The following is a 16951-nucleotide window of genomic DNA, read 5'->3' as shown; positions in this document are numbered from 1 at the left end:
CTATATCTGCCAGAGATGGAAAGTTAATGGCTCCACTCTGCAGGGATACAAGCAAACATTGTTTATTTACAGCAAAGCTAGTGTTGATTTTACATGCTGCATAACGATATGAACGCTGTAATACTGAAATAAGAGTAGGAAAAAATAAATGCAAAATTACAAAGCCATTTGAAGGGGATTATCTGCAAGCAGTAAACATTCCTGGTACACCAGAGTGATCCCTGTGGTGGGAAGGGGTTTTGTGGGCAGATTAAGGAGTGTCAGGTACAACAGTTAAATCTAAAAGGATAAATTATTCCTCTGTAGGAGGAGTTCTCCTCCATAGGAGAAGGTTCCTGAGAGAAGTTTTTATGGCTTTGAAAGAGAAGTGATCACTCTTTCTTCCTTCTGTCCTTCCCTTTGAACTGTCAAGGACTTCTTAAGGGTTTATATAAGTCGTCAAAAAAGCTAATTGTAAAAATATATTCCAGTATCACTTTGTGTTTGTTGAACTTTCTGGTTGGTAGCACTAATTACCATGAGATTAAAGTGTGATTAAGTAAGAACGGGCTAACATCAGATCAGTGAGTGCTAGAGGAGAAGATGATCAGCTCTGAGGCCAGGTTGCTGTTCTGGGCATGGGGTTACATTTGGAGTGGTGTCACCTCTGTGGCTTTTCTCTGGGGTGACGTGGGGGCTGCACCTTCAGCTGGGGTGGTGCTCATGGCCCACACTCAGCTCATCTTTGCTCTGCTTCTGTTCTCATCTCCCAGTGGGTAGGACAGAACCAGCCTCTGTCAGCTGCTTGTGAAATCTCTCAGTACAGATGGCCACAGAAATTGTGAAATAATTGATATTTCCAGGTAAATGAGGGGTGCTGTTGCAGACAGGTTGCAGTAGTGTGGCTGCTGTTGGTAACATGTTCACACTCATTGTAAATCTCAGAATGAGAATTACTTACTCCTATTTAATCAAAAAGGCTTATTAGATTTGTAGCACGGTAATTACATAAATATATAGTGACAGCAGTGCTTTGGAAATAAACCTAAAAATGGGTATTAGTCTCTTGAAGTTCTTCAATGGCTTTTGGTGGTTTTATGCTGGTTTTTATTAGTGCAGATCTGTGTCAAATTTTGTCTAAAGGCTTCTGTTCTGTTGTGAACGTGGAGTTCTTCAGCATAATACTCGGATCAGATTCATTTATTTCTGGAGAGATAAATTATTGCAAATTTAAATATGTGTAAATGGTAATCTGAGTGAACTGTTTTTATAAATAATTTCCCCAGGAGCTGCTTTTATGCCTTGTTCAAATTTAGAATGTACTTTTCTCTTTACCCCTTCAGTGTGTGTGTATGTGTCAACCACTTTCACTATCCATTGTTCCGTTCTGAATTGAATCAGGAGTGTTAAGTGCTCTGCATGATGTTTCTGGCTTTGTACCAGATTTTATGTTGGCAATATCTTTTATTTACTAGCATTGAAACACCTGTAATTGAGAGAACAAAAACAAGAATGTATCGATAAGCAGGTAATTGTTAGAAATTAACTTTTGGAGAGTCCTAATAATTGAGCAAAAAAGACAAGTTGTGCTATTCCAGAGTGTTTGACTAGAAATAATGTTTGGGGTTTATCTTTGCTGATTTATGTCATCTGTTGATCTGGTAAATTTTCTGGTCTGACTTTTTTTAAGGTTGTTCTTACAATAAGAGATGAAAGTTATATTTGTAAAAATAATGTTTTAGGACAATAATATTTTCCAGGAGTGTTTTTTCTATTTAAAAAAAAAGAATCCCAAGAATACTTTCCCTTTAATTTCTTTCTGAAAGTAAATAGGAATCTAATCTTAAAAGTCGAACAACAAAATGAAATTAGAGAAAATGCTGTATTTATCTTTGATTTAAAACAACAGCAACAAAAAGCAAGTTAATTTTATCACAGATCTTTAGACTTAGTGCTGTTTCCTGTTTTCTTCTGAGAGCCAGTGGTGTGCAGGAAGATAAAAATGTATCATGTACAGCAAAGCCTGATGAGCATTTTCTAAATGAATCCTTTTTGTTCACCTCTGTGTTTATTCACTGGGTTGTTGTGCAGGTGGAACTTCAGTTCCAGTTGAACCGCTTACCCCTCTGTGAAATGCATTACGCCTTGGACAGGATTAAGGACAACAGCATTTTGTTTCCAGATGTCAGCATGACTCCCACCATACCCTGGAGTCCCAACAGGTACAGAACACTTGGAAATCAAAGGTTGGGTGGGAATGCAGCGCTGAATTTCTCAGAGCAGGTGGCTGAAATCTGTCCTGGAACAGGAACGAGCTGTGCTCCTCGTTAGTGGTGAGGGGTTCAGAGGAGGCAGTGAAACTGTGCTGAATAAAACAAGAGGAATGATCCTCCCAAGGGCCAGAGCCCACTGAGTGGGGTTTCCCTGAGCTGGGGTTTGGAGGCAGCACAGCTCCACTGTGGCTGCAGAAAACAAATCTGCTCCTGTTCATTTCTGTGCTGCAGCGAGCCCAGATGTGGGCATGTCCCAGAGGAGGGTGTACTTGTGGAAGGCGTGGCAGTGACTCCTAAAGGACCAACCCTGCACTTGCAAGCAGCCCAGAGATTGCTTCTATCCACGTCTCACAGTTTTCTTTATGAAATTATAAACCCTTGTGTTACATAAATACATTGATAGAAACTTTAGGCTGATGCAGTGAAAATAGTTTGGAAGAGGAAGCTTAGGGAGGAGAAATGTGAGGCAGTGTGCTCAGGGATTGTGGTCAGTAAAATGCTCTTGGTAAAAGAGGCAGGAGGTTTCTGTGCCTGGAGACCAGAGAAATGAGAGGAATGTGGAGCTGACAGTCTGTACAGCGTGGCAGGAGCTGTGTGGGCTCTTGAAGGTGAGAGTTGGGAGTGTGATTGTGATGCAGGACACATCAGGACATAGCCCAGGCATTAAAAGGAAAAAGATCTGTCAGAAAGCAGAGACACTGAGATGTTGTAAGACAAAAAACACTGGGAAAATTAAATTGTAGTTTGTCTCTGGAAGTAAGAACAGATCCAGCACAAGGGTGGGATCAGTGTTCTGGGTGGGATGATCACTGTGTGCATCTGAGCTTTGACAGTGCTGAGAGGAAGAAGGGAACAGGTTCTGTTCAGAGTTACACTACAAAGCTAATGGAGGTCAGTGACAATCTGTTCACAGACTTAATTAGGTTTTGAGTCAATCTTACAAGGAAATAGTGTTTAAGAGTAGTTTGGAAGTAAGCAGTGATTTCAGTAAAAAGGAGGCAAGTCAAGTAGGATGGAACTTTTATTTTCTGTATACATACCAGTTGATATGGTTGGTGTAATGTTTTGTATTTTTTGTATATGTAAATAAAACACATCATGATTATAGTTCAGTATAAGGCAGTTCCATCTGGTGGCTTGATTTGTCCTTCCTTAAGAATCAAACTAACTCCAAACTGTCCTTCCTGTTTTTCTTCTGATTTATGTCCCTGCTTCTCTCCTGTATTTCTTAGTTTCTTGCCAGCTTGTTGTTCATAGGCATCTTAAAAGTTAAAATTCAGTCAGTTCCCTCTTGATCTTGCTCCCTGTTGCTAACTGCTTCTGAACAAACTTTCCCAGGCTGTAAGAAGTGTGGTGCTTGTACCAAAGCAGATCACATTACTAAAGTATGGCCATATGTGCAGCAGTGACAGGTGTTTTTTACTATGCATGTCTACTTTTAAATCTGGCAGTGGGAATATTAAAAACTCTGTCTAGAAATCTTTAACTTCTTATGCTCATTGGAATTTTCTGAAAGCATCTTCCTCCTAATGCTGGCATCACTGTCTGCTTACAACAAAACCCCTTTTTTCAAACTGCTTTCCCATTAGAGGTACGTGCCCTGATGATCTTAAAAAAGTAAAGAGAAATTTGTAGTTAATTGGTAGCCAGTAGTTTTTAAATTTGATTTTAGATAACTTCTGCCAAGCTCTGGGGTGGTATAACTATTTACTTTTAAAGCTGACAGGGTAAATGGTGCAGGGAAAAACACAACGAATAGAACAATTATTTGCATGATGATAGTAGAACAATCATTGTGTGTGTTTACCTGCTTTTTTATCAGGGAATGGTGCAGTATGTCCTTCTTCTAACATGTGCTCTGCAGGTTAGCTGTTCTTAGGTGGGGTGATGTAAATTGAGAACAGGTTGAACTGATTTATTGCAGATAGCAAATTTTTGTGATTAAAGCACGTGATTGTTTTGCTAGATTTGTTGACTTGTTGCCTCAGTGACCCAACCCATACAGTAAAGGCTCTTCAATTCCTTAATTTAATTCCTGCCTGGCAGTGGATTGAGAGCTTTTGTCCCCTCTGTGGTGTCTTTGGCAGACAATGGGATGAGCAGTTGGACCCGCGGCTGAACGCGAAGCAGAAGGAGGCTGTTCTGGCCATCACCACCCCGCTCTCCATACAACTGCCTCCTGTTCTTATCATCGGTCCCTATGGGACAGGAAAAACCTTCACTCTGGCTCAGGCAGTCAAGCACATCCTCCAGCAGCAGGACACCAGGTGAGAGCACCCCACCAGCAGAGGGGAGGAGAGTTTTTGCTAAAATTCAAGTCAGAGTCAAGTATTTCGAGTCAGAAATACAGAATTTCCCAACAAACCCAAGCCACCCGTCATCGTTTGGGATGCTAAAGTGATTTTATAACCTTGGCCTGTGTTTGCCATTTAGAACAAAACTGATTAAAATGGAGGTTAGGTAGAATGGCTGTGATTTGCTGGACATGGAAGTTTTGCTGCATGGTAGATAACAAAAGCTGGTCTTTAAAATCAATTAGATTAATAATTACAAAATGATTAATGAAAAACTGTTTGATAACTGAAGGGCTGAATCATGGGATGTGCAGCAGGTCAGTGAGTAGTTAATGAAGAAGAATGTGCAGGAAGATGGCCACTGTTCCCTTTTTTTTGTATTCTACTGCTTTGAATTGTTTTCTGTTTCTTCATTGCTTTTTTATTTGCATCCATTTATTCCAGCAGGATTCTCATTTGCACCCATTCTAATAGTGCTGCTGATCTCTACATAAAGGATTATTTACATCCATATGTAGAAGCAGGCAATCCCCAGGCAAGACCTCTCAGGTATTTTTTTAAGGCTTATTATGTATCTATAAAATACTAATCTTAAGAAAAGGTGTCTATAAAAAAAGGTTAAAGAACTTTTAAAACATAAAAGCATATTGGCATTACCAGCAGTGCTTTTAAAAACAGCCTAAAAGGAATGTGAAATATTGGAACATAATTTTCGGTCATTTGTTAACTAAAAATAAAGACATCCTTTTTTAAGCTTTTATTATTCTGTTGATAAATGTGTCTTTCCTAATGAGCAAGCTTTTGATATGCTCCTCTAAAAACTACTATGATCAAATAAAATGGACTTCAATTGTGTTTTAATTTCTGAAAATTTTGACTCACAATTGCAAGGCTGATTTGGAAACTGGGGCTCCCCACCTGGCTTTTTGGAGAAAAATTTGGTGTCCTAGGAGCTACTTACTTAGAGAATTGTGTGAAAGTAGTTTGGCCTCTTCTGATAAATCAGAGTGAAGTGATTGTGTGTTGAAATGTTCTAACCATTGGTGTTTGGGGGAAATTGGTTTAGGAAAGAAAAAAGAAGCAGAATTTTAAGAGCAAGGAGGGTAAACTTGCATGGAAATAGTTAAAGAGGATTTATTTATGGGCACAAATCTGCTCCTGGGAACATTCTGCCCAGTAATCACAATGTATACTTTATACTGCTAACTTGGTGTGTATATATATATATATATATATATACACACACACTTTAAATTATGGGCATCATTTTCTGAATGCTAGTGGCTGAATTTATAATATTACTAAGGAAATGTCTCTGTGTTTACTTGCTAGCTATTAAAAGCCATCCTGGACTTATATTTTATGGAATGTCAGTGAAGTTATGTGAAAGGGCTGCATTTCCAACAGGTGGAAATTCTCTTAGCTCTGTTGGCTTTGGCTGCCCTGTGACATTTTACAGACACTGAGGGTCTGGCCAGGGGAAAGAAGGCAGTGTTATTTTTTAAAAGATATCTTTGATCTTTAACACAGATTGTCTTAAGGTGATTTGTAAAGCACTTTGGGATGAAAAACGTTATGGAGTCTTAATTTTCTGAAGGGAAAAAATGTGTGTAATCAACCCTTTCTGGGAATATTGAAATGTGATTTAACAATGCAAGGAGTTAAATACAGTTTTATTAATGCCAGGTTTTTGCTGCCTTGTTTTCAACTGTGTAGTCCAGTCTCAGAAATATAAAAAACATAAAAAGTGCTGGTTTTCTTATGGTTAAAATTAATGTGCATATTTGCCAAGAGAATCACAGCACGTAATTTAAAAATCACTGAATGTTTGAATTTAAGTTTAATTGTTGTAGTATTTTTTATGAAGCCTTCAGGAAGTGCAGATTGTCTGATGCTGTTCAAATAGTCAGGACACCTCTATAAAAAATTGAAGTTTAAGAAAATGGAGGCACCCCTGGAGTTGTGTATTTATGTTAATGGATCCACAAGTATGTATGGTTCAAATAAAAAATCTGACAGATAATTGTTGTTTGAGCACAAAGTGCATTAACCTGCACTGACAGGAGTTAAAGGTCAATTTTTCTGAATCCAAACTGGAGTTGTGTGAGACTCCTAGTTCAAAATTATTTATGGATGTACCTCCCTTATTGACTGTTTTAAAGGAATATTTTCAAATTAAAATCTCTACTGTTAGATTAAAGAGGGAGATCTGAGCCTCTTGCAGTGTTTTAAAGGACACATCAAGTGGAGCAGAAGCAGTTAATTATTCAAGGTAGATGTGCTGCTTGCAGAGTTCATTGTGTTTCTAAATAACTGAACACTTTGCTGTAGATTTTATCCCTTATTTACTCTACAAGTGATGAGTTGGCTTAGTGGTGAGCAACATAACATTTTCTAATATTTATGTTGTTTTTAAAGAAGGAAAGCTAAATTATTTAACATTTTGTACTGAAAACCATGTAGATATTTCTGTGGGGAAGATGTACATTAAATAAATTATCCTGTCAGTGATGTGACATAAAAGTTTGAAAAGTAGTTTGTGGAGCTTTTTGTTTAAATATCATGTTATAAATTTGTATTTTCTCTTAATAAAATAACTTCCTGTGCCCTTTGGAAAATATAGAGTCAGAGTGAACAGCGAGAATTTATGTTAAATCTAACTTCTGCACCTAAATGAAATACCAGTGAAGCCTGAAGGCCAAATTCTCATCGTCCTGATGCCCATAAACAAATTATTACCCAGAAAAAACCTGTGCCCCTGGGTTTGATTAGATGAGTCAACTGTATTAGGGGCACACTCCAAACCTGCCTTTTACTGGGGAAACTTGACACTGAAACAATTTCATACACTTATTTAAATGAACGCAGAGATGTTTCTGAAGGAATGAAAGCCAAACCCAAGCTGCAGCAGGGAGGAGAGAGCCTCGGTTAAGTGTTTGGTGGTGAGACACCTGATTTTTAGTGTGCAAGAGCAGCCAGGCACCTTTAGATGGTGAGTCAGAGCTGTAAGAGGGAGTAATTGGCTCCTAATTTATATGTTCTTCTGGATGTGCCTGTCTCCATCAGCTGCTAGAACCTTCTGGAGGTGGGTGCTGAGGTAGGGGAGCACTGTAGCAGAATTCAGATTATCACCCTCTCCTAAAAGCTCCAGGAAGCAGAGAGCAGCAGTTCCTCTCTATGTTGCTGGGCAGTGGCTGAGGTATTATTTTAATATTAATTTAGTATTGTTTTACTTGCATATTTCAGATTTAGTTGTTTCTATACACTGGTTTTATATGGAATACTAGGGGAAAAGGAAAAGGGTTGATACAGCCTTTATCTGTATATTATTTTTATTTATTCCTGAGCATGTTCTTCCTTAGGAATAAATCAAACTAATATCTTCAGTTCTGCAGTGTCAAAAAAGAACTTGATTCTGTTAAAAATATCTCACTCAAACCCCTTCAGTTCAATTTTACTACTTTGATCATAACATCCATGTGTAAGTCCTGCACATATCCTGGAACCAGGTAGCTTTAGTATGTAGCTGCTAGCTAAGAATTATCCAGGTTATAAAAAACAATCCATAGGAGCCAGAGTTGAATTAAAAAGGAAAGCAAACAGCAACCCAGAGCAAAAACCCCCAGCAGGTTTTAAAAGAATATTTCCCCTTTTACCAAAGAAGTTCTTGTACTGAAAATGGAATTAATTCATCTTATCAAACATTACTTTGGAAAACAAATGACTCTTCTGCCAATTACTTTTTTCTTGAAACTATGGCTTCCATCTTATCCATCCTTAAAGGAAAAAGGGATTAAAAAAAGAACTTTCAAGTTGTAGGACAAGTTTTTCACAGGTTTTCTGCATCCCAAGGAACTTAGTTGTTTGTGAGAATGAGCTTCTCTTTGGAGATGGATCTAAAGAAATGGAAGAGGGAAATCAGGTGCTTTTAAAGTTTTCTTTAGGCTTCTTGGGGCTAGTTAGATTTATTTTTTTTAATGGTCTTTTAGCCTGCTGGATTCCTTTCCCTCTTTTTACTTGAGGGATTTCAGGTGAGAAGTAACAGCACACAAGCTGAGGGAGGTGGGATGTGTCCAAGGAGGATTTCCTGGAGCACAGCCTGAAGGGGAGAGTCCTGACCTTTCTTTTCTGAACTGAGAGCAGTCACGTTCTGAGCAGGGAAAAGAAGTTTTGGAGAACTGAATTTTAGTCCTCACTCAGTCTCTTGTGAGGAGTCACCAGAAGAAGTCACTGTTGTAGGACAGGAGTGCAAATGAAACTTTTTAGCTTCCCTCAAAAGTTCTGACTCCAAACTCCCCCTTTATTACATTTTAGAAGTGTATTTTAAGTGGCTAGAAGCAATCCCAGCCTGGAACTACTTGGTTTGACTGACATTTAGTGGAAATAGTTGGGGAAAATGTCTTTTTTGATGTTGTGGCAGGGAAGGTGATGGAAGCACAGGCAGGTCAGATGACAGCTTGGTGCATCCTTTGGCTCATTGGCTGGAGATGCACAGAAATTCAGGCTTCTGTTTCAAGTATCCAAATGCCACATTTAAAAATAAAGGTGAGCTGAATTTCCACAGGAAATGCAGGTTCCTTGCATGTTACCCAGGCATTAAATACACTGGATATATTCAGTGCCTTAGTTTGCAGAAGATTGAGTCCCTAATCTGTGATCCTCTGGGATTTCCATTTTGAGGCAACGCTCCACGTATGTGCCAGTAATTTCTCTGCCTGTGGTTTGGGTAAACCTTACCCTGCAAGGTTTTCATTTCTCCAGAATTAATTCCTTGATATGAGGCTTGTGATGGGGAAAAAAACCTCTCTTGTAAGCTGTGGCTGGGTTTGGGTTCTGTGGCTGCAGCTTTTGCCCACTTTGTACCCAAATAATAATAAAATATGTTGTGGGCACTAATTAGAGTTTTGATCAGTAACTACCTGACTCTGCTGGAGTTAAGGCACTCTGCTCATGCAGGTTTAAGACTAAACATTTTAGAAGCTGAGTCTTTTGTTAAATCAGAAGTTAAGGGTGTGTTGCAGGGTGAAATGTTATGAGTTGTGTTAAGCTGGTAAACGCCATTTTTGTAACTGGTTCTTGCAACTTTGAGGAATAAACACCTAATAATGAAATTATGGATGATTTTCTTAGCCCAAGATGCACCTGAGAAAGAAAGTCCTTGTTCAGTGAGGCTTAACTTCTCTCACGACATTTTCGAAGTAGTCACATCTGTCAGGTGTTTTTATGCCAGTGGTGAATAATAGCTCTGGGATACCTATTTGATCTCACATCAAAATAAAAGAAATTAATGGGTAAGCAGCAATGCAGTTTGAAATGCTGTCAGCCAATCTGTGAGTCACCCACAGTTGAATTTTTGTAATAAAAGACAGTGCATGGTATAATAATGTCTAATAACCATAATATTTTGCATTTCAATAGCACCTTTCATCCAAGAATCTCAAAGTGCTTTACAAACATAAACTCCCAATAAACTCAGTAATGCTCACAGTACTGCTGTGAGGTGGTGGGTAAGTATTACCTCAGCTGAGGTTGGGAAGGTGAAGCACACAAAAGCTGAGGATAAAAAATCCGGGGTAAGTGGAGCAGGGGTTATCTCACTCCCTTGTTGTAGGTGTTAGGCCATAACTTGGTGTAATAACAGTTTATCAAATAAAGCTCATCCATTTGATAGCTGAGAAGAAATAAATATCTGGGGGTAACATCAGAAGCCTCTTGTTCTGAGAATGACTCAGGAGTGTGGGGGTTGTTCTTGCACTGAACCCAGTTTTACCTGGAGTTACCTTTGGGCTCCAAGTGTGCATTTGCCTTGGTTGTGTTGTCAAATAAAAACTCATTCAGGTACTGAAGTGCCTTTGCATTTAGTTTTGTCCAAAATGGACATTGTGTCTTCTCTAACCAGATTTATTCTAATCCTAGTACTGGTTTCTCTCACATGAGATGGAGCTCAGCTGTAATTTTCAGACGTGGGTGGACGTGTGATATCCAGAGTCCAGCCAGTGCAATCATGCTCTGCAATTAGATGCATAATTACACTTTTCCAAGCACTTTATTCATGATTTGGGATTTGAGCTGTGGGTGCAGGAGAAATAAAATAATGAATAGATAAACCAAACAGCATTAAATCCCATATTTAGAACTGAATTTAATTAATTGCATCCCAATTTCCTTTGGAAATTAAAATTTATAACTTGAATTCCAAACCTTAATTTCTGTACAATAATTTCTTGTAGTTTAAAGGTTCTACTTCAATTTATAGTTCTTGATAGAGATGACAGTGGTGAGGAACACCTGGTGGAGGTGTCACAAGGGACCTTTACCCAGCTCCTTGCTGGATGTGTTCACCCTGTGGAGTTGTGCTCTGTTCTGGGACACAGCCTTTGTGTTTTTGTATCCAAAGTGGGTGTAACAGGTCATCCCTTCCTGAGAAAAACCCATCACTGATCCCTTGGTGAAAATGGCCTGATGTGTCAGGGAAGGGTGTCTGACACCAGGCAGTGTCCTTGTATTTTAGACTCCAGCCAAAGCTCTGGCAGTGTTTTCTCATTCTTTTATCCAGAATATCACAATTTTTGCCCTGTATGATAAAGAGAAGAATCCACCTCAAGGCTGGGTTGTAGAATTCAGACACACATGGGGTGGGTGAAAGGAGCAGCAGGACTTGAATATATTTCATATATCAGCTGCAGTGGCTGACCACTGTCAGTTCCATACTCTGGGCTGTAGCTGCATTTGAGGTCAGGAAATACTTCAAATTTAAGTTTAAAACTAAATAGACATGGATATAAGGATCACAGGACATAAGTTTTTGAAGAATTTACAGATTTCTGTATGTGAATTAAAACCTAATTGTTCATGTGTGTAAAACTGCACTGCAGTAACAGAAGGTGAATCCAAGACATTTTAGCATGTAATTCTGCATAATTGTGGCATTTTGCTTTTTGAAGATGCTCTTTATTTACCAGAAAACAGAACATTAGTATTTGAAATATTGGAAATATTAGGCTGTTGCTGTGTTCAAAGCTCCTGGAAAATAAGCCCCTTTTTCTTTCCTAGGGTATATTTCCGAAATCGCTGGGTAAAGACAGTTCACCCAGTTGTGCATCAGTACTGTTTGATTTCAAGCACACATTCCACCTTTCAGATGCCACAGAAAGAAGACATTCTTAAGCAACGAGTAGTAGTTGTTACTTTAAATACATCACAGTATCTATGTCAGCTGGATCTTGAACCAGGTAAGATAATTTCTAGACAAAAAGTCTAGATATTTCCTTTGGAAATATCCTCCTCTTGCCAGTGGTCCCTTACCCAATTCTTGGAACTGTTAAAAAATAAAGTAAACAATGATAATCTTAAAATGCTCTTTTGTTTTTTTTATGAATAAATATTTATTACAAAGCTGCTGGCATTCTAATTAACCTTTTCCTTGTTCTTTTCTTTTCCTTCTTAAAAAAAAATTAAATAAAGAAGCAGTACTATGTATGATCTGGTGTTTCTGAGATCCAAGAGGGAAAATTCTGTTTGAGATTCTGACTTTGAATATTATGCTCATTAAGGTCATTACTCAGTGGAGCATGTAAGCATAAATAACAGAGAGCTTTCTTCCCTTGTTTTGTGAATTGTTTAGCTTTAAAACAACTCCCACACATACAAGCCCTGTCTTTGTTAACATGATACAGTTAGGGTTGTTTTCTAAACTGAAATATATTAGACTGATTTTTTGGGGCAGAGGCTGCTTAGGGTTTATTATTTTCCTGATCTCCAAATTGAATCCATCTGCTTTTTGGAGAACATGGAATTTCTTTACATAAGTTGTTAGGGGCAGGTTTTTTTTAATAGCTACATTTAAGCATTTTTTGCAACAGAGAAAACTAAAATGGAATTAATGGTAAATATTTTTGGGTCTGTAGATAGAAATAGCTGCTCTTTTGGCAGTGGACTGTGTACAGTCATGCCATTGCAATGTGTGTGCAGCTGTATGAAATTCATATTTTTCCAAAGAAAATTGCTGCATTTTTATGTATGTAATCTGAATTGGATGGTCCTCTAATGCTTTGTTTTAAACCTTAATATATCACAGACATCATGTATAAAACCACTTCTATGCCTATCCTGAGTTTAGATTTAATAAAATATAAATCTACAGTGGCCAAGTTTCTTTTCCAGTGCATGTTCTCCAGTGCATAGATTCCCACCAAACCTTTGGTCCAGTATTATCATAAGATTGAATTTAAATTTTCCTTCAACTTCTGTTCCTTTTTTCCCCCCCAACATTCCTTTAAGCCCATAACCAGCAAAGTGCTCAGGTATGTGTGCAATTTTAATGGGAAATTTGGTATGTGAGATAGTTACTAGGACTCAAGTACATGAGGAATTCCTTGTCATTGTCACTGTCCAAAGCTCTTCAAGTCTCATGGTTGTGAAATGACTCTCAGATTTGAGGAACCTCTTGAGGGATGGTCTGCCAAGAGATAATTCCTCTTGGTGTAAGGAAGGCTCAGATAAAACACATATCATTTAATTTAATATCATTTAATTTAATCATTTAATATCATGTGTATCACAAGAAAGAGGCAGACCTGGGGGCTCCTGCTAATGTCACTGGTGACCACTGTTGGTCATTTAATGGGTTTGAAAATTGTGTGGTTTCCAGTAATTGCTAGAAATTCATCTGTGTAAGCCATACTTCTTTTAATTCTAGTTTTGGTTATTATCAGAATACAGAATGTTAAGTTCCAGTTCTTGTTTTGTTCTCAATGTTCATTTTATCGTATTTCAAGTTCCATTTATTTGCTGATTTCTCTGTTTTACAGGGTTTTTTACACACATTCTGTTAGATGAAGCTGCTCAAGCTATGGAGTGTGAAACGATTATGCCTCTGGCATTAGCTAATAAAAACACAAGAATTGTCTTGGCTGGAGACCATATGCAGGTAAGAGCAATGTAATTTTTGAGTATGAAGTGCATACATATAATATTTGTATTTATCTATTCAAGTTATTTCTCTGCACCAAACCATATAATAGATGGGGAAGCCAAGGAGAATTCCAGGGATGTTATTTGAGTAAGATATGAGGATATTTATTACAGTCAGGAGCTTATGACTGACACTCCCTGTTGATTTTTACAAGAATTCAAGAATATGGAGAATTAGGATTGAGTGAACTTTAAATTCTTATTAGAAGCATCTAAACTGGTGAAGATTTGAACCAGTGAGAACTGGGAAAGTGAAACTCGCCAGTGCTTTTATGTTTCTGTAAAGTGCCTGAGAGCTGCCTGGTTTGGAGAGTTTAAAATACTGATTATGCCTGTCATTTTGCAGCCTGTAGGCATGGAAAGTATGCTTGGAAGAGTCAGCTTTACTTGCTTTATTGATTTAGACCAGATTTATTTGTTTTTATAGATCTGCCTTTAATTTTCTTTGCATCTCACAGTAGCAGTAGAGTGGATATTTGCTTTGGTTCAGAAGCAAACTCGGAATGGTGTTGCCACCTATGATTTAATACTACTGGATAATTTCAGTGATAATAGTAATGCCAAGGAATGGGGTAGTGCTTTTTAAATACTGCTCTCAAAATGCTTTTCAAGAGCTTGGAATTTTTACTTCAGGCTTGATCTCATCAGCCCAGCTGGGTGGATGAAGTCCTCCCTGGGCCTGTGTGTCTCAGGCTGCTCTGTAGCTCAGGGTCTTAGGGAATTTCCTCTATCAGGTGTGCAGTATTTAAATTTCTAAAACTAATATTTAGCTGAAGTGAAACTCAGAATCTGAATCATATGAATTCAGAATGATAAAATAGATTGGTTTTATTTCTACACTTGGAAATTGTATTTTAAAAATCTCATTTTCATCATCTTTGGTTGTATTTTTCCTGCTGTAGTAGTAGGTGGTTTTATTGTTAAACAAGCCCAGTAGGAGTTTAATGTAACAGTAAATAGGTCACTGGGATTTTGTTTTTTCAACAACATTTCTATTTAACTTTTTAAATGGTATTAATTTTGTTTTATTTTCTGATTTGAACTATTTGTGATAATAAGTGAATTGTAAAAGTGGTTTTGAGAATAACAGTGCAAAGTCATTCTAAACAGAGTTTGGAGTGTTAAATTCAGATGGGAGGGCTCTTTGCATAGTTACTGAGTATTTTGTTGTTCCTTTAAGACCATGCTGGTCTTTTGTTACTTTTCTGGTAGGAAGGAGCATTTCTGTGGAATAGCCACGGTCAGTGATGAATGTCCAGCAAAAAGGGAGATTTCATTTTCAGTCTGATGCAAATACATATGCTGGGAGCGTGAAATTCCGAGTCCACCCGTTTAGTTACATTTTCTTTGTGTGTGTGTGTCTATTACAGCTCAGTCCTTTTGTCTACAGTGAATTTGCCAGGGAGAGGAACCTTCACGTTTCGCTGCTCGACCGGCTGTACGAGCACTACCCCGCGGAATTCCCGTGCCGCATCCTGCTGTGTGAGAACTATCGCTCCCATGAAGCAATCATCAAGTAGGTGTGAACTTTTTCACTGTATCATGTGCTCCTTCCCACTGCTGCCAGTGAATAAAAGAGCCAAGCACAGCTGAAGTGTTTCTGGCGTGATATCTTACTTGTTTTGAAGTTAATTAGTAATTTTGTGTTGTAATTTGGTCCAGAGTAGCTTCCAGGGTTGTGGGACAGACCCCTCGTTCAGGTGGGGATGCTTTGCTTGCACACTAAACCAAAGAAGAGCCACTTTGCCCTTTTTAACCACCCAGCAGTCTATTATACAGCCTCTGTGCTTCTTTGAACCATCTCAGAATTTTAGATTTACTGGGATGGATTATCTTGGAATGGTAAGCTGTGGGCAATGTAAGGAACATATGGATAGGCAACTGTGAATGGAAAAAAATAGGTCAAATTTTGAGCGTGCTTCTTTACTGTTGACATCTTTTATTACTTCTTTCAAGACACATTAATCAGTGGGTTTGCATTTTTATGCTATGATAAACTAATGGCTGCCAGTGTAATGAGCTCATCCATGAGCTGTGCTGGAAAGAATAAGTGCAATCATGGGGAAAAATGCTAAAGTTTAAATCCTGGCTCAAATATGTACTGAGGAATATTATGTTGGTATCCAGTCATACTAATTAGGTTATCACTGTGTTCAAAGCAAAAGCAGAAATATTTAAGTGCTCTGGGGAATCAAAAGTGAGAATGTAAAATATTTTTTTGCATAGCTTGATCTGTCTTTACTTTATGGACTTTATAATTATAGTCTGAGTGCTGCTAAATTTCTTCTCCGTTTTTTGAGTTTCTGAGTTTGAAATGAGAGAACACCTGTAAAGGAAAGGATCATTTTAGCTGTTCTTTAGAGATCACTTCCATGTCGTTTGCCTCAGAAAGATCATGAAAATTCACTTCAGCAGCTGGAGTTCAGACAGGGAGTTCCAAGAAAGATCCACTGTGTTGAACCCAGAGACACCACTGGGGCTGGTTGGCTCTGCTGAAAGTCCAGTGTGCCCAGTTCCACTGGGAATGCTGTGTGAGGTGAAACCAGCTGAACACTCTCATGGTGGTCCCATTAGGAGGTGTCTCAAGTCTCCTTTTTTTTTTATAATGTGGAATTTCCCCTGACTAATGGCACCATGACACTTAGGACAGAAGTGGAGGAAGATGAAGGGCTCATTAATCATCTCTACCTCACTGAAGCAGAGACACCATGAGAAACTGAGGAAAGAACAAGCCATTAGTCCAGCCTGAATTTGGAGCCGTAATTGGAAAAAACAGCCCAGAAAAGTTTTGTTGTTTAATGAGACCTCATTACTGAAAGTTAATTTGTAGAAGAGATGTTTAGTTTTGCCCCCCTGGCTGCTGCAACCCAACCCAGAGAGGAGCCCGGTGTTCTTCAGGGCTGTCCCAGGGTAAGCCAGCTCAGCTCAGGGCTGGGCTGCAGAGCTTTGGTGGTGATTTGGGAGCAGACAGGTTTCTGTGGCTTTCCATGAGCCCCTGTTTCCATCTGAAGCTGCCATAGCTGGAATTGTGGAAGATCTCGATGGATCCACCAGCTGCAGAGTCTCCTGCTTTGGTTGTCTTCATGTCAGGCTGTACTCGGGTACAGCCTCTGAGTGACAGCCAAAGAACATTAAGGTTGGAGGCTGAGCATTGAAAGTGAGATGATACCAAAATGCACTAATTACTGCGAGCCAGAGCATTAATTTAGCTCCAGTGTGCAATAGCACACAGCATTTACAACACTGCAGCCTCCCCTCGCTGCCTTTTTGTCTCTTTCCATTCAGTTTGCCTTTTCCCCTCCTACTTTTCACCACGAAGTAGTTCTTGCCTCATTTCTTTTTCCAGCCAGCCAGCTGCTGGAATGGCTGCTGCCAGCAGAGGAACTCTATTCTGCTCGTGTTTCTGGTCTCTAGCAACACAGATCAGCCTAG

The 16951-nt window shown here is 38.8% G+C and overlaps 1 protein-coding gene across 3 annotated transcripts in view; it reads left to right on the top strand.

The window, feature by feature from the left end:
• Positions 1-16951, top strand: part of HELZ (helicase with zinc finger) — an 85033-nt gene that overhangs the window by 40256 nt on the left and 27826 nt on the right. For 2 of the 3 annotated variants that reach the window (XM_063409069.1, XM_063409066.1), the window contains 6 exons: positions 2071-2201; positions 4340-4519; positions 4991-5095; positions 11600-11778; positions 13357-13475; positions 14890-15035. In XM_063409069.1, coding sequence (XP_063265139.1) covers positions 2071-2201; positions 4340-4519; positions 4991-5095; positions 11600-11778; positions 13357-13475; positions 14890-15035 — 860 coding nt within the window. The remainder of the gene's footprint in view (positions 1-2070; positions 2202-4339; positions 4520-4990; positions 5096-11599; positions 11779-13356; positions 13476-14889; positions 15036-16951) is intronic. The other variant, XM_063409068.1, reaches the window with a different exon arrangement.

The sequence above is a fragment of the Prinia subflava genome, chromosome 12 (genome assembly GCF_021018805.1).
Source record: "Prinia subflava isolate CZ2003 ecotype Zambia chromosome 12, Cam_Psub_1.2, whole genome shotgun sequence".
Lineage (NCBI taxonomy): Eukaryota > Metazoa > Chordata > Aves > Passeriformes > Cisticolidae > Prinia > Prinia subflava.
The sequence above is the reverse complement of the archived record's forward strand: the minus strand, read 5'-3'. Positions and strand labels throughout refer to the sequence as shown.